The sequence below is a fragment of the Lepisosteus oculatus genome, chromosome 1 (assembly GCF_040954835.1).
Source record: "Lepisosteus oculatus isolate fLepOcu1 chromosome 1, fLepOcu1.hap2, whole genome shotgun sequence".
In the NCBI taxonomy this organism is placed as follows: Eukaryota; Metazoa; Chordata; class Actinopteri; order Semionotiformes; family Lepisosteidae; genus Lepisosteus; species Lepisosteus oculatus.
The window spans coordinates 1,095,406-1,122,417 of NC_090696.1; the positions used below are offsets into that span (position 1 = coordinate 1,095,406).

Consider the following 27,012-nt stretch of genomic DNA (forward strand, 5'->3'; position numbering starts at 1 on the left):
TCACAATTTATTTCTAATGAGATGTCCTATCATCAGAGACTGTGGGATTTCTTTAGATTTCTGCTGCGCGTTCCTTTGCCTGTAATATTGTGATATTTTAATATTGGTCTGTTCCCACTTTCCAGAGGGCTGTCTGATCTCCACCTAACATTATAAAGCATCCTTGCTGCTTGTTTTGTTTCCAGAGCGTGGAACAGTATCTTAACTCCGAAGCTCTCTGTGGCTCCTTGCAGCCCTCTAAGTCTAAGCCACTGTATCAAGCAGTATGACGGATGAGACACACTGGACTATAGTGCGTACACCAGGGGTGTCCAATCATGCCCCTGGAGAGGTTTTCTACATCAATTTAAAGCACTACTGTAGCACCTGAAGCTGTTAGCTAGGTTAAAGCAAACCAATATCTAACTAATAGCTGATTTAGGTTAATAAGAGCTGAGCTGGATTGAAAACCTGTAGACAGACTGGACCAGGACCAGAACTGAACACTCCTGATGCACACTATGAAAGATGAAGACAGTAAGGGCTTCACACAGATGCTTCCATCTCTAGATTATTTAACATTTTAGGATTAAATGATACTTCTTGAATCACTCTCACAGCCTGACAATGCTAGTTTTGGGTAGTCTGCCTTCAAGGGTTCATATTAGTACTACAGCATTAAGTTATAACAGGGGTCTAAAACTTGTTTTATTTTGATTTTGTTTCAACCTGAGTAGTCACCAAATAGTTGTCTATATTAGACATACTGTACATATAATTTTAATTGTAAAGTCTTTTACAGTTCATTACCAAGGCATTAACTTCATTAAAGATATGCTATATAAGATAAGATCACTTTATTGGCCATATACAATTTCTTGTACTAGGAATATGTATTTTCACATACCCCAGCTTGCTCTCCATGAGACACACAGACAGGGAGAGAAGCTTGGGGTCAGAGCGCAGGGTCAGCCATTTATACAGCACCCCTAGAGCAGTTGGGGTTAAGGGCCTTGAGCAGGGTCCCAACGGAGTAGGATTCCCCTGCCAGCCGTGGGATACAAACCAGCAAACCAGCTACAGGTGCACATCCTTAGCCACAGAGCCACTGCACTGCCCCTACCTACTCTATAAAACACCTTGGAGCTTGATTAGAAGTATTAGAGTTATGCTCTTAATAAAATAATTGGACAGACTGCTGTATGTAAATGACAGCATGTTTGGAACAAAATCCACAAGACACTGAGTTAGACTGCTCGGTTAGAATGACTAAAGGCAGCATAAATGCCTCACAAATGACTGCTAATACTCACCCCCACTGCACATTACTAATGGGCACAAGATAAATGTGGTGCCACGCTTCCACCTGCAATTTCAAAAGAAGCCAATCCTTATTGCACAGACATCAAAGAGTGGGGTTTTTCTCTTGTTTGTAACCTTTGTTTCTCATCCCAGCCTTCCTTATGCCTGATTTCCTTTGACTGGGAACCTGGAAAGAAAGCTGGCATCTATAGCAGTTTTGTTATTTTATTTTGGTCTTGAAAGCCTAAACTAAAAAATGTTTAAAAAATTCAATTTAATATTCTCTTGATCATGTCAAGAGCAGCTCTACATTTCTATGTAGGTGCCCCATATAACATACCCAGTTACTTTGACTGAAATTATATTATATAGCCCACACTCAATCAATGAAATCTGATTTATCTGATTTTTACTTTTTTAGTGAACTTCCTCATTGCCTTTGGAAACGTGGAAGCCTACTTAGAAAAGGTGGGATCTTAATTAGCATTCTTGGGGGGTGTAGGAGCTGGTTGTTTTTTAACCACTATTTATTTATTTATATAGTATAAGCAGTTCTAATCTGTTCATTCTACACATTATATTTTACATACACAGTGATTCTGAGATTTGGACTACAAGATTTGAATTCTCTTGCATATAAAATCACTACACAGTGACTGAAAATTCAAAAGCAAGTATTTATATTTATATTTTAAAAACTGTCTAATATTAATGAAGTATTTAATTTAACCGTTCTAAATGTATTCTAACAAAATGAAACATCACGTTGAACTGTTTTGGGTTTTAAAATAGATTAATTCCTAAACAACTTATTTTCATAGTAAAATAATGATTATAACTGTATCACTTTGCCCTGCTGTCTTCATAGGTAATTGCAAATGTTTTACATATTACATATTTTACATATGTACTGTAACACAATCCTTCCAGATTGATCTAGTCCTGGCACTTCATCCTGAAAGCATTTTAAACAGTTTGTGTTCTCTCAAAGTATGTTTTCATCAATAAAATATATTCTGATAGACATTAAACAGTTTGTGCACTTTATTAAATAATTCAATAACACTTTTTAAAATTTAATGGATTTTGACCATAAATATAATTCTTAAAAATCACACTTTGTGAAACAGAGTAAAAAATAAGGTTTACATTGTGTATTAGAGAAGAAAAATGCTTTGCAACTCAGATACATTAAAACACAATAACCACAATGTCTAAAACGTTATTTTTAATCATCCATTGTGCCCCTCCCATTAATGTACATTTGTACTTCTAACTAGCCATTTCCTGATAATAGAAAAACTAATTATTCAATTACTCTGAAGAGAACAGAACATTAGTAACCAAGAGAAACTAGATTACATGCTGTGTAGAGAAAGGGAGATCTGTCCTGGGAGGTGAAATTGAAATGTTTTGTACAGTAATGTCCTACAGTAGCTGCAGAGCTCTCATCAGGGAGCATTCTCATGACAGTGTCTACTTAAGAATACAAACTACACAAGAAATTAATAATAACAAATAGAATGGGTGACATATTAATAATTTAATGATTTGTGTCACATTGTGTAGTAACCCCCTAAACATGTTAACTTTCTACATGGAAGGTTGGGAGGGCTTGGACAATAGTAGTAGGCCTTGCAGATGCATCAGAATAACAGAGAGATCCTGTGATCTGTGCACAGTGGGCAGAGCAGCAGCATCCCACACCGAAATGGGGCTGGTAGCATGATCCTTCAGTAGGTGTTCTTACAGTAGTGGAGTTACTACAGCAGCAGTTAGAGAAAATAGAAATAGGAACATATTCCCTGGATGCATACCTTCTGTAAAGATGCTCCACCCTTATGAATGTTGCAATCATACTGAAGGTGCAGATCCACCCTGGAGTTGGTGCATCAATGTGTCAGAAAGAATCACAACAACATGGACCAGGGGACAAGTAGGTTGAGATGCCAAACAGTACACTGCAAGGTGCAGAAGGTTGCTCCATGGTGGAATATCCAGAATTTACAGACTATCACAGAGAAAGCCAAGGTCATCTCAGGTCAGAATGGAGCAGATAGCTGCACCAAACTGTACATATAGGGGGTGTAGGTGCCATAAGCAAACTATATTTACTTATTGAATTCATCTGAATTCGTAGTACAGAGAAACACCAGCTTTCACTTGATAAGGTCATACTCATATTATTCAAGGTTACATTGAACAAGGCACACAAGACTGAATGACATACTTTAGATAGTAATACTTTATTTGCAGGTTCTGAGATCTGCAGGTACAATTAAAAGCAGAGAGATAATGTCAGGCAGATAATGTTTTTTTTTATGTAATTCTAGAATACATACAAGTGTTAATAAATAGGCTAAGCTGCCCTGCAGTCATAAATAGCAAAGATGTTAATGTGCGCAATTTCAAAGTTCAGTGCAATGTTTTGCTACCGGTTATGTTGGAAAGTGTACTAGCACTTTAAAGGGTGTAAACAGAAAAAAATTCAGCATCTTATCCATACTCCCCACAATGTGTGCATTGTGCCATTCTGTCTGAGGTGCTCTGGAAAAAAAATGACTAATTTCTAGCATAGGTCCATTTTTATGATTATCATCCTGGTGTTTTTTGAAAAAGGTTAGCAATTCAACCAAAATGGCCCTTCCCCAAACTCATGAATTCCCTTCTGCACAGATCCAGATTAACAGGTTCAAAATATCTTGCAGTAGGCTCCTAGAGCAGCTGAGATGCCATGTCTGGTCTGAAATCAAGGTCCTGCTTATTTTAAAAAGCAGTTTGATGCAGCATGTTGTTATTCACAAATGTATTCATTTCTTTTTTGCTTGCTTATGTCCATTTCTGTTGCAACTTCGTTATGCTAAAAAATCTGCTAGTGAGAGTTTATTGAAAAGAGTCATTTGTGTTGACTAGTTCATAAATTCACAGACAGATACAAAGTAAACAGTAACCAATAATTCAGGCTCAGCTGCTGCTTATTGAATCTGTGACTGTGTTGCTGTTGCTGTGACTACTTGCTAGAAAACTTAAATTCATAAGATGTGTTGATTTTGTTCTCTGGCTTGTTTCCTTGGTTTCTTGATGATTTAGTTTAAGACCTTAAATTTAATTAACAAAATTTATTTAGTTTGCAGAACTTTCGAAACCATATGCATTTGTAGGTTGTGTGAGTAAAATGTACATTAAATATATTATTTTTCAAAGTAAAAAACAGAACAATGACAGATTTGTTGTTATAAGTCCAACTGGGCCAGCTAAGCCTTCAAATGAAATTAAAAGATTTCTCATCTCTTTCAGGTCAGACAAGACATTTAAGGATTTAATACTGTTTGAATTGAGAACTACCTACAGTATGCCGGTGCCTCTTTTGACCTGCTGGGAATTTACCATTTAAGGTCCAGGACCTTCTGCTTTCATACACATAGCATTTCCACTTCCTTTCAAATGTTAGAAATATGACTACCCAGCTGCCATGCGATACAGTAAGCCATGCCACAACATGTGTGATGTACATTACATGTATCCAGTTATTGATTTTCTTCTAACAAATGGCTACAAATCAGTGGATTCTCCAGTGGACATTTCAATCTACCTCTCTCCGTGGTCAGGGATCAAACTCCAAGACAACACTTCTTCCTCTTCCACCCACTGAAACATGGGGCCCATCGGCCACTGGGTCCTTGATATACTGGCTCTGGAGCTTTAGGCTGAGATGATGATGATTTGAAGCTTCCCTGCAAAAATGCTCTTTAAGCCAGCCAAGGCAGTGCCCAGCTGCGGGGCGCGGGGCCTGGTCCCTGGCTCTAGCCCATGGCTACAGGATGGCATCTGGCCTCTCCTTCACCTTCAGCGCCTCGTGCATGCTGGCAGCAGACAGCCGGCGGTTGATGTTGCGGTACCGGCAGCGCAGGAGGTTCCAGAAGGTAGTCCTCAGGTCTCGGTTGAAGAAGGCATAGATGAGCGGGTTGATGAGGGAGTTGGCATAGCCCAGCCACAGCAGGGTGCGCTCCAGTCGCAGGGGAATGCAGCTGCAGGTGATGCCACAGATGAAGGGCCGGGCAGTGGAGAGGAGGAAGAAGGGCAGCCAGCAGAAGGTGAAGGCCCCCACGATGATGCCCAAGGTGCGGGCGGCCTTCTGCTCCCGCTTGAAGATGGATATGTTGTGCCCGTCGTGGCGCAACAGCTTTGAGAGTGTGGCGCACTCCTCCAGCACGCGATCTCTGCGGGACAGCCGGCGATGGGGCCGCACCTGGGGCTCCTGCTCGGTACTGTACACCCCCTGGTGGGCATACTGCCGCGGGACACACATGAACTTGTGCTTCTCGGCGCTGACCTTGGCAGCCTTGTAGATGCGGTAATACATGATGAGCATGACGGTCATGGGGATGTAGAAGGCCACAGCGGTGGAGTAGACAGTGTACCCGAAGTCCTGGCTGATGAGGCACACACGCTCCTCTGTCACATTAGTGGCCCAGCCAAAGAGGGGAGGCAGCGTGATGGAGGCTGACAGGAGCCACACGATGAATACCATCTTGGCCATCAGCTTGCCGTTCTGCCTCACTGGGTAGGTCAGGGGTCGCGTGATCCCCAGGTACCTGCAGGAACCCGTTAGAAGGTCAGTGGTTGGCCTAGGTAGAAGTACTTCTACCCAAATAAGAGATTCACAAAGTTTCATCACTCACCTTTCAATTCCTGTTATTTCCATGAAACGAACACAAGAAAAACATTGTAAACAGTGCTTTAGTCAAAAATAGTACTGAGATATAGTGTGGCTTTTAACTCCTTAAAATAAAGATGAAATGCTACGAAATGTATCACCTTGTGCTCTTGTGGCTTAATCTTCTCTGTCTGACACTCAGGCCTGTAAACACAACTTTAGCTAAAGTCAAAGAGCAGTGTGTGCTGTTGAATAAGTGTTCCTGAGCAGACAGGCTTATTTGACAGCCTGATTTATTTAAATGGGCCACAAGTTCAGGTGTCAAAGAACACCAACAGTTTTTAAAATTATTGTAAAAAAAACTACAGACTCTGCAGATCAATTACGTATTTTTTTAAACCAAGCAGGTTTTGCGTCTGGTAAACAGGTCATCTGTTACCTGTGCAGCTAGTTTCCATTCCATCGAGCCCTGAATGACCTTCAATAGCCCTGCACTAGCTATACAGAGAATAAAACTGTGAAAGCAAGGGTCCTCCCCTTGTCCTTGGCCAGTGTCATGGTCACATTGCTGGGTGAAGTCATCACTCAGGTTCACTCCATAAACCCTATGTAGAACTGGGATTATTGCAGTACAAACAGTCATACAACATGGAGAATTCAGTTAGGACATCAAGTCTGATAAGGTGAATTCCAACTTTGACTGGAAGATCCTATTCCTCTGGCAAACACAGCCCATTAATTTCCTATCCAGTCTACCAGTTTACCACTATACACACCCACAAAGATCAGGTTTACATGGCACTGTGAGGCCACGTTTAATTTTCAAAGATTGAACATTGTGCGATGGTGACATTAGAAATTATTAGTACCATTTCAAAATTCAGTCGTAATATAACTGATGACTTTTTTTTTTACCGATGAACAAATTTTTATTAATTTTATTAATTTTTAAACAAACAGTAAAGAATGCCTGTGCATGTCTGTGTTTGTATCTGTCTGCCCTTCAATGAACTGTCCCTTCAAAGGTGTATCCTGGCCTGCACCCATTGCTTGCCAGGATAGTCTCCGGCTTCCACATGACCCTGTAATGGATAAAGTGGTGATTAAATTGATGGATGGGTGGATGGATAGATGACCAGATGAAGATAGATACAGTAGATAGATGTATAAAGTTTGTGCTTCTTCTACCGACGTGGAAGACTTTGCACTTTTCAAAGTTGCAGTAATTCAGCACAAACCCTCATCTAAGGGAAACGGATGTGTGATTCAGCTTGGTACTTTTATTGTCTTCACTTTGCTTGTTGAGGAAACAGAAACCTAACCACAAGTCTAATGGAACCCCTCTTCTCTAGAAAAGAGCTAGGGAGCTGCTGTAAGGTGTAACACTGTGGAAGTGGGCGTTGCTGCGACTAGCACCTGTATAGAGTCAACGTCCCTAACTGACTGGTGTGAAGTTAGCAGGAACCAAAAATAACACAAAGAGGGTGAAACAAACTAACAAAAAGCAAAAAGAAATGTGTACTACTGTGCATCGCGACATCCAGGCTGGGCTTACCCTACCTAACGGGCTCCAGCCTGGGAAAAAGAAGAACCACTCGTACAGCGGGGACCAGATGGACTGACCCTGTTAAGTAGGGTCCGCTCTGGTGAGCAGGGTGTGCAAGGCCAAAACAGAACAAAATCTCAATGTGTGATAAAGGTGTCACACGGTGAAAATACGTGACGGAACCAGCAAGAAAAAGAAAATGAAAAGAAAAATATCAACGGCCTTAAGTGGGTACAATCCATTTCGGGACTGCTGGTGAATATAACCCTCCCCTTCCGGTGGTCTCCACTGTGTCGTTATAGGACCTGCCCAGCTGGGGCTCATCAGCTCGAAGCCCAAACAGCTGGACTACAAAGGCGAGGCTCCGCCCTTCTACCAGGGCTCCACCTCCACACCAGACATGCCCTCACATAATGCCACAAAAGGTGATGATAGGGTCGGGGGGACAAGAGGGCCTGCATTTATTTAAGAGATGCAGTCTTATAATACAGTAGGTCCTTTCTAAAGGAATATGTAACATAATTACTTTCATCAGCACTGTATCTCTAATCACTTACCAGGTTCTTATATAACAAACTTGCTTATTTCTGCAAATGGAGGACAATCTATGGATATCTTAGTTATAAACTCAGCATGAGGCTTTATACATAAAAGTGTTAACTTTAGATCTGTAAGAATCTGCCAAACAATATTTGACACTCTATATTTTCTTCTCTGATCCATTTAAACTTGATTTCCAGCATTGTATCTGGTCACTGCTCTCATACAACTTCCTCAGTGCTGCTTCTTCTACGTTTGAAACTGAAACTGCATATGCTTTTTTAAAAATGGTTTAATTGATTATGCATGCATACATTTTCCTCTAAAAGAGGTTCTGTCACAGAGGTGAAGCCAGGGTGTGTGCGTATTAGACAAACAATTAATCAGAAATTCTGTCAAACTAAACCAATTACCAGGAGGAAATAAATCTATTCCTTTATGTCAGACCATTTCGCAGTGTAATCAAAAATGACAGAAAAAAAAACAGCATAATACAAGGAGACTCTTTCAATGGGCTGAAAAGTTTTACAGTGACTAAGAATTTATATCTGATGCTATGCATTTCATACAGTTTAATTTTCCTTTTGTGGACAAGCAAGGATTCATTCCTCTTCAAACTGCATGAGATATTACATTCCAGCCAAAGAGGTTATTGTGTGTTGATTGGTTCACATCAATACAGCCCTTTCTTTGCACTGTGTTAGCAATCATAACACACAGGAATTCTGTTTACCCATACAGTAATGTTCAAAGAATGTTGTTCTGCTTTTGGATAAGAGAAAACAGTTGACAGCACCACAAAACAAAACACACTTAAGAAATACCCAGCAAGCCTTATAATAAATATTCAAGCTGGTATTTGAATTTGCTTTCTTTTATAGAGAGGATTGTGTTTTTTTTAGATAAGTGTTAAAATTAACAAACAAGAAAACCCTGATGGTGTCATCACTTGGAATGCAAAGTGTGAAATTGATCCAAACTTCTACCCAGGCTAAGAGTGCAACCATCATAGAAGGTAGGGCTTAGGGGTGCCAAAGGGGAAATTGGGGTTTTTTCTGCGGCTGCTGATTGAAAGGGAGTGGGAGGGACAGAGGACTCCACATGCACAGCAGACACCTTTCTATCTTTTAGGTTCTCTTCTAGTAGAGCAACTCGGTGCTGTATAATGCAGTTTGTCAGGTATGAGAGAATTTTCACTTTCTTATTAAGAGAATTTTAGTTGTTTTGTTTTCCTGGAGAGCATAGAACAGTATTAAATAACTCAAAAGTTTAGTGCAATTTTTTTTACTTTTCAGATTGCAAGATGGCCATTCTTATTATGTAAATTTCATATCTACATTCTTACTAGTAGTTTATATTGAAAAGAAATATGACATACACAATTCTAGGAATAAGTGCTCTTTTTAATGAGGATAGGATATTTCAAATGTATAATATAGCATGTCTAAATCTTATCATAAGCACAGAGGTTAGAACTTTGCACCTTGCAAGAAACATGGCACTGTAGTAACAGTTTGAATGACAATTTTAAAACGTTTCCTTTGCTCAGTCTGTCCATTAGTGAATAAATTAGTTTTAAATACCTGCTCCAAGGGTGTAATATCACCTTCTATAACTGGACTAGTGCCAAATATGTTCTGTTGCTTCTACACACCTGTCTATTCAAGCACCTCTATCCGTACAAGGTTTTTTGCAGGCAAGGAGGCTTCTTGTGGGTTGGGGAGAAGAAAGTGAATTATTTTCAAATGGAAAATGTTACTAAGGATTCAGAGCTATTTTGGAATAAAAATCGTATTTTGTGAAGTAATACATGTTGTGTTTGATATATTTAATTTTGCTGGTTTAGTATGTTAAACATTTGTTTATTTAAAATACTGAATATATTTGTGCTACTGATATGATATTGTAATGAAACTAATGGTTTTGGTGAGTTCACAGTGCATTAATGGCAAACCTGGCGAGTAACAGTGTTACTGTATATGAGAGAGAAAAAAAAATCATAACAATTTGTGCTTTTTGCATACGGAGGTATGAAAAAACATTCTCACCACTAGCCCATGAGGGGAGTCCCCTTATCTAGACCTCTTAGGAAGTGGTGATGAAAAACAATGTGAGGGGTACCTTCTAAAAAGAAACAGTATCCAAACACATACCACTTGAGACAAAGCCTTTGTTTGGCAAAAAAAACACACCTTGTGCCACACTGAACTCATAAAACCATGCCAACCTTAGTAGGCCTGTGCCTCCAATTCCCATTTGCTTGCCATACTGTTGCAGTGGGAAGGCTAATGGGTGACCATTACAGTCCCAGGAATAGAAGGTGCTGTTTTAATAACTGACAAACTGAGTCAATGTTGCCTAGAACAAAAAAAGACTTGATCTAACAGCAATGACAAACCAAACACCTTGTGCGGATGGACAAGATAGCGCAAGGACACCTCCACCTCATCCTCATGTCACAGAGCTCTTCTGCACCTGTGGGTCTTATCAAGTGTGTTTGTAGTTTCTTCATAGGTGGACCCTCCCAGTATCACCAAAAAAAATGCTAAAAAAGAAAAATTATTAAAAACAAATCATTGCAGAGCTAAAGTACCTGTTCTTGGGCTCAGGTTCAGTATTACAGCACCCCATCCCCCCCAACAAATGTTATTTATCATTTGGGTAGGAGCTGAGCTCATCACTTTCCTTCCCTCTGACTTTCACTTTCCTTGTTTTGCCTACAGGTCTTGTTGCTTTGGCAACTATTATTTTTATTAAAAAATGAGCTTTTCCTTTCTGTTCTCCTGAGGACCTTGTGCTGTGCATGCTGTGGCTATCCACATGACCAAGCTTATTCAGCTATTTGTAGGTCAACAGAAGGTTTTGCTGAATCTTACGGCAGCAGATGTAGGTGTTCCCTGTCAGCACTCTGGCTCTGCAAGCTCTTGTTTTTTCTCCTAATAAGGATTATTGTAATTATCGTAATGGCCCAGATGTGCTCTCCTTGATAACATTTACGTAGTGAAGGTTTCCACTGTGATCTCCAGGCCCAAGTCCCCTCAGGCTCCTTTGACATGGTGTCAGTGTTCTCCGAGCCCAGGTCTCCTCTTGAACCCTGAGACTATGTGAACAGGGCCACAGCAGAGGCCACAGCTGTTTGACTAAATGCTATGCTTTGTTTCTTTGCTTCATTGCACTCCTCTCATTGTAACTGGGCAACAGATACGGACATCACCCCAGTTCCCACATTTCTTGGAAGACCTTTGCTTGCTTTTGTCACAACCTTACTCTGGGTTTTACCTAAATTACCTACATTTCTACAATTTTCCTCACGGGATCAATAAAGTATCTATCTATCATTCGGGCAGGTCTCAGAATCCTTCTATCCGCAGAACACTATTAACTATTAACTGACAATACAACTTATAATGTCAGCTCTTGACTGTGGTTTGAAAAGACCTTCAGCTCCATAGATTTGTCACACTGGAAAGGAAAATGATTAGATGAATAACACTTCTGCTATGAAACACCTTCATCCTTCAGTCTCCTGCATGAATCAAACAGCTGTCAGCCTGGCCCAGTGACATCACCTGGTTTGTGCTGCCAACTATTTTAGCATTATCTCCTTCAGAGACCTGTTTTCTGTAGCTACAATATTTTTTGTTGAAAGCTTTAGTCTTAAGAATGTGAAACAGTAGAAAATGTCTCAATATATAAAATCTATTGAGATTCATAATGATGTTTGAATTCCCTTGAAAATATTACTATGACTCCTTCAAGTATCTACACATGGAAGCATAAATTCACAAAATGATAAAGGATACAGTGTGATGTCTTTCTTTCCTCTCTAGCTGTCTGCTTTTGTGTTCTTTTGAACTCTTTCCCTTGTAACCAGATGTTTTTTTAGATCCACTCAAATGCTTGGATTTCTGAAGCACACCAGCAGTGAATTCTTTGCTTTTATCATTTTTAAAATCAAGGAATGTAAAGTAAATCTACTACCTTTGGTTTCATACACTTTTACATTATGTCTTTATAATAAATCTCCAGAAATCTAATACAAGCTGTCAATATAGTGATTTCTCCCAGTCGGTATATTTGTTAAAGTGCTATTCAGACCTTTATACATTAGGATTACTATATGTTATATAAAACAAAATAATGATTTAATTTAATAAAGTGGAAAAGCTTAACCATTCATCTTGTATAAACAAGCCATTCCTATTCTGCATCACATATAAATGTCCTTCTATTTTCTAAATGTGCCACGGAATCTTTCTTTCACACAAAGTGTTTTGAGTGGAAACAGATACTGGTATTAAATCTACTTTCAATCTCTTTGTTCCATAATATAGAGATGTACAGTACTTAGTTGAACCTGTCTGTATATGATAATCCCCTAAACCCAAAACTCATTCTGTTGCTGGTGTTGCTCTTTAAACTCCTTCTAAGGTTACACTATCATTACTTGATTTGATGACCAAGACTGAATGATGTATTCTAAGTGAGGTCTTACTGTATTTTAGTCTAAATCTTGAGCATATAATTCCTAGATTTAAATTGTACACTTTTTTACAGTGTAGTACACAGTGTCTGAAGATAAAGTCTAGTTTGGAGCTCAAAGAAGAGCTAGACTTTTGTGTTGGTTTAATTGTAGTGTGTTTTGTTTAATAATAATTAATAATTGCTTACACTTTTATAGAGCTTTTCTGGACACTACACTCAAAGCGCTTTACAGGTAATGGGGACTCCCCTCCACCACCACCAGTGTGCAGAATCCACTTGGATGATGTGACAGCAGCCATAGTGCACCAATACGCTCCCCACACATGAGCTCTCAGTGGGGAGGAGAACAGAGTAATGAAGCCAATTAGATGGGGATTATTAGGAGGCCATGACTGATAAAGGCCGGGGGAAATTTGGCCAGGAACCCAGGCAACACCCCTACTCATTTTGCGAAACTCCCTGGGATTTTTAATGACCACAGAGAGACAGGACCTCAGTTTTACGTCTCATCCAAAGGACAGTGCCTTTTTACAGTAGATAGATACTTTATTGATCCCGTGAGGTAAATTGCAGTGCAACAGCAGCTTAACACAGACAACACAGACACAGTGTAACGAATGATACAATAATAATAATACAATACAATCAGTACAGTGAGAAGTGGACTAAGAAGAGCTACTCACAGTCCAGAATACACAAAGAACAAACCAGAACAGAACAGTACACAAAAAAGTTGTATTGCACAATATGAATATAAATATAAATGTATTGCACAGGTCCCTGGCACATATTGCACAAAAACGGTTGTAAACAGGAAAAGATGTATCAGTTTACTGTTCAGTCCAGAAACAGGGCACTGTCAATGTTGCCTCTGCCCAGACGCAAGGTGGATGCATTGTACAGTCTTATGGCAAATGAATGGCTGAATTTCATTTGCCATGTGTCTACCAAGTGCAAAATTTTGTTTAAACCTTTTTTTATTACTTTTTTTTAATTTTAATATACTGATATAGATCTGGAAGAACCTAATATTTCTACTTGCAGCTCACTGCTGCTGATATTTGGAAGTTATGGCACCTAAAAAGACACATTGTTTGCTAACTAGTTCTCAGCTTATGTTATTATCCTGAATGCACATGACTCAAGTGCATTTATCCTTTCCATAATTCTAAATGTGTTGCATGATCTAGTTTTATCTTTTTTCCTTGTTGCTTGATTACATTCACATTCACAGCTACAAAGCTCCTCTTTAATCCGTCACTAGTCTGATTAAAATTGTTAAATCTAATTTTAGATTCAAAATGTAGAAACTCAAACACATCAAAGTTATCCTTTTTCTGGTCTCACCATCCCGATGGTTCTGTCACATCCTTTAATTCCCTCTTCCCCTAATTCTATTCTGGTTGTTTGAAAAGATAATGTCAATAAAAACACGTTTTCTAAGTTGATGCTTTTAGAAATTGGGCTTAAAAGCAACCATTCACCATTTTATCCATCTCAATTCCAGTTTCTATATTCCTCATCATAGTGTGGAAAGTTGAAATGTCCCAGTATTTTAATGCTTTGCTACTGTTACTGTTCATACCTTTCTCATCTCATTATAAAGTGCGCTACTTGTGCTCATACAGTACACCTGATGTGGGGTACTAGAGGTCTTGCTTTCCAGTCTAACCTGTATAAAATCTTAGCTTCCTATTTGCACAGAGGTATTGTTTCAGCTTCTGAAACCAAGTCAAAGTGGTCTTTAATAAGATATTAAGATAGTGTAGGCTAGGTTGTCTGTTTCATTTTTTATGTAAGTGAGGAACTTTAAGCCTTTTCAACTCTTTTTAAATTTTGTTAATCTTTACTGAACATCTTACTGGTGACAATGTCAGATGGAGGGCAGGAGGGGTGCCCAAGTGAGTCCTTTTAAAACAGAACGATGGCTCAGCCACAAAAGCACTTAGGTGCAAAAGTGATGGTTTATTAGGACAGTGCCCCCCACAAACTAACAACTATATATATATTTTTTAAAAAATGGAAGAAATATACTCAAAACAAATAAACCCTTCCTCGTAGAATTAGAGACCAGGAGCCCTACCACAGTTGGGTCCTATCAGCTCTCCACTGCAGCTTCAGCAAGACTAAGCCCCTTTTAGATCTCTCCCCCCCTCCTAAATAGGTACTGTATAGCCCTGCCCCCTAGCATATACAATATGTACAAAAAAATACCAACCCTGAACAACATTTTACTCATTTTTAACTATCTGTAAAAATGCTACTTCCTTTACCAGAAGATGTGCGCATGGGTCACTCAGCTTTGACAGGACAAAGCCATGCTGAAAACGGGTAACGGGTTTGGACCAATTAGGACACCATACCCGGAATTCTGACTGTAGCATGGAAAAAAGAAGACAGACAAAAAGACAGAGCGCTAAGTACAAATAAACAGAAAATATAACGTTAGACTTTCAGAGTTTGTGTTTGTGTCTGAGTTTCTACAGATAACAGGAACTGAATTCGAAATAAAATGTGGTAATGTTTTGCGTGTATGAAATGGGCAACTGCTAGCCAAACCCCGAATGTGCACCCTCATGAGCTAGCTAGCCGACAGGAAAGTGGATGCATGAACGTGTGTAACTTAAGTTGGATAATGGGTGTAGTGTACTGTACCGTCTGCGGACAGTGACAAAGCTCCCTCTGTCACACATATACAGTATATAAATAAAATAGAAGAATTGACACATAACTACAGTACAAATACAACTGTGGTACAAGACAAATACATAAAACAAGCAAGGACTGTTGTGAAACATCCTAAAGAAAGATAGAGGACAGAGAGGAGCTTATTTGTCATATCTGCGTGTACATTGGGATTCTTATTTGTGCTGTTCTCTTGGGACGTGTACAGTACAATAGGCAACACCACACAATGTCCACAATTTCTAAAGGAAAATGACATGCATCTGATTAGAGAAGGAGTATGGTACAAACAAACAAGGTAACTTTCACAAAATGTTAGGCACCCCCATAACAAAACTAATATATGGCTAGAATCCCAAAATGAAAGGTTGGAAATTTGTTGTGAAAAATACTGAAAAAGTTCCTGTTTAAACAAAATGTAAATATTTCATTATTCATAAGGAGACCCCACAACAAACTGCTTGAAAATCACTGTATTGACACAGCAGGAACCTTGGACCCTAGACCTGGAGCTAAAGGCATTGGATGTTCCCAAGACCCATTTTGAGGTGTAGAATCCTCAGCATGAACCTTGGAACCACAATCCAGTTGCAAAAAAAATAATTTTCTTGTTTTCCTTTTCTTTCTTGTAAGCTGCAACAATAGACCATTGAGACATAGCTGTTGACCAGGTCTTTGAACCAGTCCCTCCATCCATTCTGTAACCATCTTATTCATTTCAGGGCCGCGGGGGAGCCAGAGCCTGTCCTGGCAAGCCACAGTTGCCAGAGGACACCCTGGACAAAATGCCACTCCATCACAGGTCATACATAGACATAAACACAGCAAAACATTCTCACACCAGGGCCAGTTTTCTGAAAAGCCAATTAACCTACCAGTATGTCTTTAGACTGAGAGAGGAAACTTGAGCACCCAGAGGAAATGCACACGAACTCGGGTAGAACATACTTTACAAACTCCACGCCCATTGCACCCCTGTTCCAGAATTGAACTTGGCATCTCTGCACTGTGAGGTAGCAGGGCTAATCACTGTGCAACCATGTTGCCCTGATCTACAGTCCTAATTTCTAATGCTAGTTCTGGTCTCTATGGGCCAAATGACATTCTCTTGTTTAAAAATGGAAACACTATTGCGTGATTAAGAACTTTTGTTCCGGGGCGAAGTCCAAAAGTCCAAATCCAGGTGATCCAATCAAGACAAGATGGAGTTTAATGCCGGAATGGGATCCAGTACAGGGACAGAGAATAAAAATGGGATGACGAGGCCAGGCGCTCTAAGCCCTTACTCAGCTGGGTCAGGACACCGATAGGAGGCCTGTGCCCTCAAACCACGGGCGTAGGGTGACTTGATGGTAGGCGGGTCTCTGGGCATCCATCTTCCAATGCAGAGCCCAGAGTAGCAAGAGTGCCCGGTTTAAATAAGGGGAGGGGAGGAATGGGGGCAGGTTCAAGTAGTTAACAAAATAAGAAAGAGCTGGAACACCCTTAAGGGGAGGGATTACGATTGTGATGCTTTGTTTCTGTTATTCCAGTCACACCATAATTACCTGACAATCTTGTAGCTTCTATGTTATTTCTTTAGATTGAAGGTTTGTTTTTTATGGATCCTGGTGCCCACCTCACTTAGATGTAATCCATACAAATTGCACAGCTGTTCTTTCCAGTGTCCAGTGGCCCTGAAAGCTGAAGTCTTCTTCTGTACACCATATCCTCAGCCATGTGCTGTGTAGTCATTTTAACTTCAGACATTGCTTTCCTTTGCCTGGTGCTGGTAGGATTCCTGTGAAGACCACTGTTTTGGTCCTGTTCTTCTGTTGGTTTTCAGTGTGTTGGAATTGGTTGCGGGTGTTACACGGAAAACAACAATTGAGTCTTCACCTTTTTGTTTTAGGGAGTTTGATGACTCTATGGACAATATCACCCCCTCCAGCCCCAGGGAGACAGCAGTCTGTTGTCTTATGATGTCCAATGCAAGCCACAGTTACAGGGTTCTGGAAAATGGAGTCTCCAAAAATGATTTTGTTTTGCACTTTGGACCATCCACTGCCATCCTTTGCACCATCCTTCTGCCTTGAGCTCTTTGTCCTGGCTGTCTGATTCCATGTCCTGGAGAGGAGTTTGTAACCTTTCTTATGTAGCTGATGTTGGCAATGTATAGTACATAGAGCACAATTAGGCTGATGCACCTTTCTATGCAGAGTATGTCTGCAAATGGGTGTTGTTTCCTCAAAGAAGTCATTATGCATTTGTAATGACCTTTACACATTGCCTAGCACTAATGCATTTTCTACCACTAAACAAAGGGAGCAAGTAAGGATTGTTCTAAAGTTTATACATTGTAAATTAAAATAATAGTTGATCTTTAGAATTTCCAGAGCTCCTCATGAGAAAAGCAGGCAGTTTAGACCATTGGCAAGAAAACTTGCAATGAATTATGTTAATCAAATAATAAACCTGCCACTCACAAACAAGGATTCAGCTCCCAGACATTTAATGCAAGCTGAAGGAGTGCTGTAATTGAATATCTGATCATTCGCAAAATGTGACTCTAAAAGTTGGCTAATAGTGATGAGCACCAGAGTAGCTGCAAACACATTTGTTAGCTGCGATCAGGAGTTAGCAAAATAAAGGCATTCATTCTGAATCTGAGGACACCAATTAAATAACACCCCTGGCAGTGTAGGTAATTTAAACATTTGTCAATTATTGTCTGGAGTGTAGCGCTAGCAGCTTGTTCCAATTGTGAAACGGGATCTAACAATGCTAATGATTTTGTGCTCATACTAAAAGATTAGGCTATTAGAGTTGAGCTAGCCTTACAGTTTTTTTTTAAGGAACAAGTAATAGGTTTATTCCATGCTGAAAAAAAGAAGAAAGAGAACTCAACGTTTCGGCCGTGGAGCCTTCTTCAGGTGTGAGAGAGACAGGGGAGTAGGCAAAGGTAAAGTAGCGGGAGAACAAAGGTTGAGAGGGAGGAGGAGTGAGAGGCGGGAGCAGGGGACAGAAAGAGAGGCCAATCAAGAGGTGTGAAGTCAGAATGAGTGCAGAGAGGTGTGAAATGAAACTTCCAATGAATGGAGAAAATGTAAAAGAACAGTAATCTGTCGTTAAGGGAAGGGAGAATGTGTGATCCTAGCTGCAGAATAATTTTAGTTTCGGTGGTCTTTCTAATGTATGAGTTCGGAAAACCGTCTTTGAGAACACAGACGGAGAGATTAGAGTGGTCGTGGCCGTCAGAGGTGAAATGAGAAACAATGGGCTTGGAGAGATCTTTAATCTTCACAGCCCTGACGTGTTCTCTGAAGCGGTCTCCGAGTCTCCTTCCTGTTTCCCCAATGTAGATGGCTGGGCATTTACTGCAAGAGATACAGTAAATAAGGTTGCTGGAGGTACAAGATGCTGTCTGGGTGATCCGGAATTGTCCTGAGGGGCCTTGAATGAGTGTGGTGGTGGCTGTGTACTTGCAGGTGATACAGCGAGCTCTTTTGCAAGGGAAGGTGCCTGGTGTGGATGGTGTGGCATGGTAACCATCCACACCAGGCACCTTCCCTTGCAAAAGATTCAGGGGCAGAGTTAAGAACCAGAGAGGTTCAGCTGTTTTAGTCACAAAAAAACAACATTTATTTAATATTTCTGTAGCTGCTAGGTTTGAAATGTATTGATTCAATTATACAATGAATAAAGGATCAATAAAGTTCAATACCTATGCTATATATATATCAACCTCAGCTTGGCTTCTGAGGAATTTTAATTCACATACTGTAAATACCTGATTCTGACAATTCTTGTCAATTCTTCTCATTGTCAGATAACTAATCAATAAACTGCTTGTTTATTTCAAGTTTCACCACAAAGTATTTCTCAGTATTTCTTTTCGGTAAATCAAAATAACCAAAGCCAAAAGAAATGTACTCCTATCAGAGTTCTAACTATACTTTTAGACTTTCATATAAATTTTTCCATAATTATAAAAGAGGCTGGACTATTTCCAACCTCTAAAGAATAATACTGTGATTTTAATTATTTCCCTCACTTTCTAAGAGCCTCTCTCCACTATTCTTTTTCTTCCAAAAGAGAGCTCTTTCCTCTGTTCTTCCCAGTTAAACCAGCAGACTCTCTTCAGCTGTGTTAACAAGTGTACTCAGCTAAGGGTTAGAAATGTTCCTGAGTGACTCCAGCTGATTGTATTCAAACACTGGAATGGGTTCTCCCTAAGGAAGCCTCCAAGGGACATCCCACATGAACCCTCATTTCAGTGTGCAAAAAGAACTGTCAAAGGAATACACATTTATATGCTTAAAGTTGAACTGAGTGATAAACTGCATTTAAGACCACAGAAAGCTAATCAATGAAAAGAAGCAATTCAGCCTGTCTAGTTCCACTAGATACTTAGTAGCTAATTGATCCAAAACCCTCATGCAGATGTTTCTTGACAGAAGACAGGATTTTAATTTCAATAGAATAACTACTGTAGATTGCATGCCTCAGACCACATTGCGTAAAAATGTTTCTTGTTTTCAGTTTTGAATTACTTCACACATTTCCCTGTTTATTCTGTAGAAGTAAATTGATTTTGTCAGGGCTTCTGAGGACTTTGAATACATGAAACTGGTCCCTTATTTTCAAGACTAAAATAGTTCAGTTCTTTTAGGCAATTGGTGTAAAACATTCCTTTAAGTCTAGATTGTATACGGTCACTCTGGGCTATTAAACTTCATTTTCTGTTTTTACAGAATTTGCTAATCCTCCTATTTTGGTATCTTTGGTATCTAGTAACTGTGAACTTGACTAGCTTGCTAACTTTAACAGAATCCAGATTAATATAAATTAGGAAGGATAGTTGTTCTAATACAGATGCCAGTGGTACTCTACTTATTATAAAGTTCAAAGTTTATTTATCAATGCACATCAATACAGAGTACAGCAGTAACTGCTGGCAATTAAATGTTTGTTCCACAAGCTCACTGGAGGAAATAGCATAAAAATTGCATGAGTTAAAAGTTACAATTTCAAATTACATAATAAAAACAACACAATGAGGATTGAATAAAATAAAATAAGACAAAAATAAGCTCAATATGAATAGAACTACTATGTGTCCAAGTTGTATACAATGTATTATGTCCAAAGAGTGCAATATACAATATGCCAAATACAATGAAAAATACTACATGTCCATGTGACCCTGACCATTTATCAGTGACCATTAGGGTGATTTGCTGATGGTGACTGCAGCTTGGCTGTTCAGCAGTCTTATTGTCTGGAAGTAGAAGCTATTCCATAATCTGTTGGTCTTTGACTGAATGTTTCAATACCATTTGGCAGACAGTAGGAGAGTATATGATCAGGATGACTGGGATCCCTGAGAATAGACCTGGCCTTCTCTTAATCCCAAACGTGCGCATATACGACCCCTATTCCGGAAAAACCTGCCTCAAAAGTACCATCTCACTTCATTATTTCATATCACCAAAACCACAAAACCTTTACAGAAAACCTTTTATTAATCAAAAAGTGTAAAAATTGTTTTTCACAAAACCACTTTTAGAAATTGCATTAGAACGTCCATAAGGCCACATGTGTGCTATCCTCAGTGTGGTCGTGCACGTCTGCGGTGTAAATCAATATCTACCTTTGATTCCTTCGTAATTTTTAATCGTTTTTTAACATCAAAACCACAAAACCATGTTATCAATCAAAAAAGGACAACCGGAGCTTTAAAAAAAACCTTTTTAAAAAAAAACCAAGACAATCGATCACAAAGTCACTTTTTATCTAATGATGCACTTCCAAACTTCCAATATGCATGGATAACGAAATCAATAAGCCAGCGAAACAAGACCACAAAAGCAAAAACCAGCAAAAAATATATGTATCCCATGTTTTTACCTTATTCTGAAGCATAACATATATCCACAGTAGCCTAGACTAGCTTATCTCCAGACCTGGAGGCTATGGAACGTTGCTGACTTTGTAGTAAATGTTTGAAGTAGGACCGCCAGAAATAAGGCGATCTGATTGGTAAAAAGCACCATCATTCATTGAATTTTCAGCCATTCAGAGCCCTTAGGGGGTAAGACTTCCTCTAGAAGCCTCGGGCTGCATTCCGCCTACCTTTTAGCTGTCAATCATTGACTCAGAAGGGGTAATCAATCAGTTTTTTATCAGTTTCTTATCAGTGCGCCTTTTTTTCACACCAATTTTTTTCTGAGGTTTTTTTTCATTGCATAACAGCAGATAAAGGCTCTCTAGCAGTGTCTAAAGGTTTTTATAGCAATTGCAATGGTTTTTATTCTTATTATTTTCAATATTTTTATGATTTTTTATTATATGGCCAGCAGCCATATCACCCTGCAACTCACAACTGGCAAACCACTGAAGCTAAGCGGGTGTGAGCCTGGTCAGTACCTGAATAGGAGACCTCCTGGGAAAAACTAAGGTTGCTCCTGGAAGAGGTGTTAGTGGGGCCAGCAGGGGGTGCTCACCCTGTGGTCCACGTGGGTCCTAATGCCCCAGTATAGTGATGGGGACACTATACTGTAAACAGGTGCCGTCCTACTGATGAGACGTAAAACCAAGGTCCTGACTCTCTGTGGTCATTAAAAATCCCAGGGTGTTTCTTGAAAAGAGTAGGGGTGTAACCCCGGTGTCCTGGCCAAATTTCCCATTGGTCCTTACCAATCATGGCCTCCTAATAACCCCCCTCTATGAATTGGCTTCATTACTCTCTGCTCTCCTCCCCACTAATAGTTGATGTGTGGTGAGCGTTCTGGCGCACTATGGCTGCTGTCGCATCATCCAGGTGGATGCTGCACATTGGTGGTGGTGGAGGGGAGACCCCATTACCTGTAAAGCGCTTTGAGTGGAGTGTCCAGAAAAGCGCTATATAAGTGTAAGCAATTATTATTATTATTATTATTATTATTATTATTATTATTATTATTATTATTATTATTATTATTATTATAGGCGTAAAATTTAATTCCAGGTCCAGTCTTCACAAAACATGATGTCGAATTTTTTCTAATTGATCAATTTGTCACAGATTTTTATCCAAGCTAGTAGTCACCTAGAACAAGGTTTTCAAATCATTCCCAGGCCTTTGACATGCATATAGTTTAAAAATCTGACCTCTGAAGACCAAAAAAACATTTTCGCCTGCTTTATTGGGTTTTTTTTTCATATGTTTGTCTTCTGAGTAGACACATTAAGAAATATAAGACATTTGACTGTTCAAGGGGGTTAGCTTCGATTTAAGACCTGAATCAGACTCCTGCTATGTTCTGCTGCAGAGATATAACAAATTGTTTAAGGGGAGAAAATTCCAGGCGGACATTGGCTAAATGTGTCACTGGGACTAAGAGGTTTTAAGACATCTAACTGAGAAGATATCCTGGATGTTTGGTAGCTCACAGCCAGTAGTGAGCTGCACTGACTTCACCACCCTCTGCAGTACTTTGCACTCCAGGACAGAGCAGCTCCCATACCAGGCAGTGATGCAGCCAGTCAGGATACTCTCAACAGTGCACCTGTAGAAGTTAGCCAGGATATATGACGGCATGCCGAACTTCTTTAGCCTACAGAGAAAGAATAGGTGCTGCTGTGCTGTTTTAACAATGTTTGTGTGGCGAGACCAAGCTAAGTCCACTGTGATGTTAACTCACAAAAACTTAAAACTGCTGACCCTCTCCACTGCAGTCCCGTTGATGTAAATAAGTGTGTGGTCTCCTCCCTGTTGTTTCCTATAATCCACAATCATCTCCTTAATCTTATTGATGTTCAAAGAGAGGTTGTTCTCCTGGCACCATGCTGCCAGGGTTTCAACCTCCTCCTTGTACGACGACTCATCACCATCTGTGATCAAGCCGATGAACGTTGTATCATCCGCAAACTTAATGATGGAGTTTGAGTTATGCCTGGTGTCACAATCATGGGTAAATAAGGAGTAGAGGACAGGGCTAAAGCACACAGCCTTGGGGGGCTCCAGTGTTTAGAGCCAGTTGTGTGATATACTGTAGCTGGGCTGCTCTTTATCGTCTGTAATGGTGTGTTTTCCACTCCACATATTCTGGGTTGCAACCGTGATAATACGACTCTAATTCAACTCTATAGTTGTAATTAGCTATTTTGATGGCTTTTCTGAGGTCATATCTGGATTTTTTATACCTTTCCATGTCACCAGAGTTAAAAGCAGCTGTCCTAGCTTTCAGCTTGGTGCATATTTCACCATTTACCCACAGTTTTTTATTTGGGTGTATGCAAAGAGTAATCCTGGGGACCTATTGTGGCCCGTAACATAATGTAGATGGTACATAATGTAGATCGGCAGTTTCACAGATCTACCAGTCAGTGGTGGCAAAACAGTGACGTAATATAGAATCCGATTCATTCAACCAACACCGAATAGTTCTTATCGCGGGCCTCTCCTGTTTAAGCTTCTGCTTGTGGGCGGGAAGTAACAGAATAGAAATGTGATCAGATTTGCCAAAAGGTCGGGGGAGGGCTTTGTAACCATCCCAGAAGGGAGTAAAAACATTACCCAGCGTGTTTGTTCTGCGTGTCGGGCAGTTTATAGCTGATGTAAATTAGGCATTGTTTTCTTCAAGTTCGCGCCATTGAAATCACCCGCTATAATAAATGCCCCCTTGAGGTGTGAGTTCTCATGTCTGTTTAGAAGTCAGTGTAATTCATCCAATGCCTTTGTGATATTTGCCTGTGGCGGAATATACATCGCTGTGAGAACTAACAATGTACAGTATACTCCCACGGTAGATAGAAATTATTGTCAGATGTCCAAGATGCGGAGAGCACGATGCTGAAATAATCTCCTCCTGGAGTTGTTTTCCATGAAGCACACCGCTCCGCCCTTGCTTTTACCCGAATCCATTCTTCTGTCCTGACTTCTGACTGTCAGAACTTCAATCTGAGCATGCATCCATTTTATGTATCCTCTTTTACATCCAAGACCTAATCTAAAAAAATATTGTTTTTCTTAGTTCAAGTAGTGAAACAATTTCTCACTAGGTAGGGGGTAGTGTGGTTGCTGGTGCAGAACAACTGCCCAGTGTCACCCAGGTGCCCACTGTCAACCGAATCAAATTACATAACTAAAGATATACTGTATATGAAAGGAATTATAATTATTACATTGTTACAAAATATAGTTGCAATGGCTTCTATCATATGCATTTTTCAAAATACACAGTTACCTACCTGCTCCTTTGTCTTCTTGGGTCCTTTTTGACTCTACTCTTTCTTATCTCTCTTGCAGATTTTCAGGACCTCTCCTGAGGACAGATTTCTCCTGTATGAAACTTCTAATTCATTGATTCCAATTTCTCTAGGGCTACTCTTGTGTGTCAGGGCCACCTGTGATAAACTCTTGTGTGTCAGGGCCACCTGTGATAAACCTATGTAAAGAATCAAGGCATTGTGAATAAAATCAGAAGAGCCAGTCTATTCCACTTTGTTGACGCCTTTTTGCCAATTCAGTCATTCACTGACGTTTTCCACAGACCATTTGTTTTATTACAGGACTAATAATTATAGTCCATTTATTAAATGAATAGGTCTGCTTATTAAACTACTGGGCTGGCACCTTATCTAAAGCAACTTACATTTGTACAATTTTACGTCTTGTTAAGTTGTTAACTTACTCTGATCTTTCCTCAACTCCCATATCTCTATTAATTAATGTTCCTAATACACTTCCAGGCACTTCCCCGATTTACTGCACGTTAAACTAAAACCTTTGTAATTTAAAAGATAAAACACATTAACTGTATATAAAAGTGATGTATACATTACCTTCCTCAAATAAATACTTATGATTCTGTTTTGTTTTTTGTGCCAGTGTAACAATTTGTTCTAATGCATTCCTCATTGTTTCTTGATGCCTGTAATACACCTTTTTAGTATTTACTGTAATAGCATTTTACAGTAATCTGAATTACTCTAAAAATACAATTGATCCCCATTTAACTTTTAATTGATGTTAAATACTGTAAGTGATCATTATTATGGGACTGAGGTGTCACAGAAAACCAAAACAAGCCTGTGCAGTAGTCACAGAGACATTAAAAGTGGATAGTCATTTAATATGTGTCAGGTCTGATACAGAAAGAGGAAGCTTTTTCTTCTGGAAGAGCAAAATACAATTTATTTTATGCTCATGATGCCATTATTCTTAAGAAATCAATTTTCCCGTCTTCTTCCTCAAAAAAGCTATATTTAGCACACCGCTGCAAAGACAGATAAGATCATCTAAAAAGAAGCTCAAAATAACCTACTTCTAGTTTGAACTCAAAAATAGCTTCAAAGCATTCAAAGCAATGCAAAGCATTCATAAACAAACAGCAATCAAAAGTAACATGGGGAATTCAATCCAACACATTACTTCACATAACATTGTTATTCTCCATAATGCAATAGTATTATTATTATTATTATTATTATTATTATTATTATTATTATTATTATTATTATTATTATTATTTATCCTGCACAGATGCTCAAATGTGCCGAAAGCATCTTTAGTCTCAAAAGGAACCAGAAACCTAGCAAAATGAAGTCTATTTTTTCAATAGGTGAACATTTTTCATTGATACATGTATTTTAGGATATCATAGATGATTTTGAAAAAGATAAAATAAGTTTCCCTTGATTAAATCAATTTAGTCTGCAATACAAAATATGGATAACTAAAGCATTTAGGCTTGAAATGGAACAGTATAGACCATTGCACTGTTATCTACCTCTGATTTAAACCAACAAATCTATCTTTGTAACTATTGTCTGGATGTGTAAATGGGCAAATCCCCTAGTTTTTACTGGGAGAAAATCTGTAGGAAAGCGTCAGCCATTCTTTTGGTATTCTTCTTCAGAGGGACTCAAGCCTGTTCTCCTGTCATTCTGCTCTGCTCACAAATACCCAAGGTGCTCATTTTAATCTGCACAGAGTAACAGTTATTTCCCATTATTCCTATCATTACTATCATTCCTATCCCATTATTCTTATCATAATTTATTAAAGACAGTTATTAAAAATGTATTAATCTCTGATCTGTCAATCAGTTCTCTCATAATAATGCTATACTGCAGCTGTGAAATGTTACAGATCCTACTCTCTGGCTGCGCACACACACTGGCAGACCCATCTTCCCTATTACCTTTGCAAATGGTACATCATGTTGTAAAAGTTCAACTAACTGAGAATAGATTCTCACTTCCTCTTTACAAAACGTTAGACTTCTCCTTCAGTCCCCTGGTCGTTAATTCATTTGTAGATGGAGTTATCTTGACCTACAGTATAACCATGATCTTTGGCCAACCTGCAAACTTGCTTTTTGTAGGGTTCCACTTGAGACTGAACACATCTCTACCAAAAAGAGACCAACATGGATCGAAAACCTGATTTTGGGTCCCTTGCAGATTGGGAACCATGACTTTTGTGTCATGAGCCCCCAGTGTAAGAAGCCCAGGGGATCTATATCAGTTCAGCAAGAGATTGTTGGAATGAAGAATAGTAACACATACACAACTGTAAGATCTCTGCCCTTTCTGGCACTCCTTTCACATGCATTCAGTCAGTGTTCGCCAGACTGAAGGGAATCACAGATCCCGCTTGCTGGAACAGAAACACAAAACAGTGGACAGTGGATCAAGAGGCAATTCATAATGCAAAGGGCTGTGGGAACATCAAACAAGCTACCCAGCCATGTTATTGAAGTCTATACCCTCGCTTCCTATAAAAAACACCTGGATGAGATCCTTGGATCAATTAACTAAATTTCCAATGGCCCACTCTTTTTTGTAACAT

General features: G+C 39.4%; 1 protein-coding gene across 1 annotated transcript in view; it reads right to left on the reverse strand.

Moving 5' to 3' along the window:
• Nucleotides 1-2,473: 2,473 nt before the first annotated feature.
• LOC102697609 (5-hydroxytryptamine receptor 7c) overlaps nucleotides 2,474-27,012 on the reverse strand; it is a 28,148-nt gene continuing 3,609 nt past the window's right edge. The window contains exon 3 of the mRNA XM_069187146.1: nucleotides 2,474-5,876. Within this exon, the coding sequence (XP_069043247.1) occupies nucleotides 5,096-5,876 (781 nt within the window). The 3' untranslated portion in view covers nucleotides 2,474-5,095. The remainder of the gene's footprint in view (nucleotides 5,877-27,012) is intronic.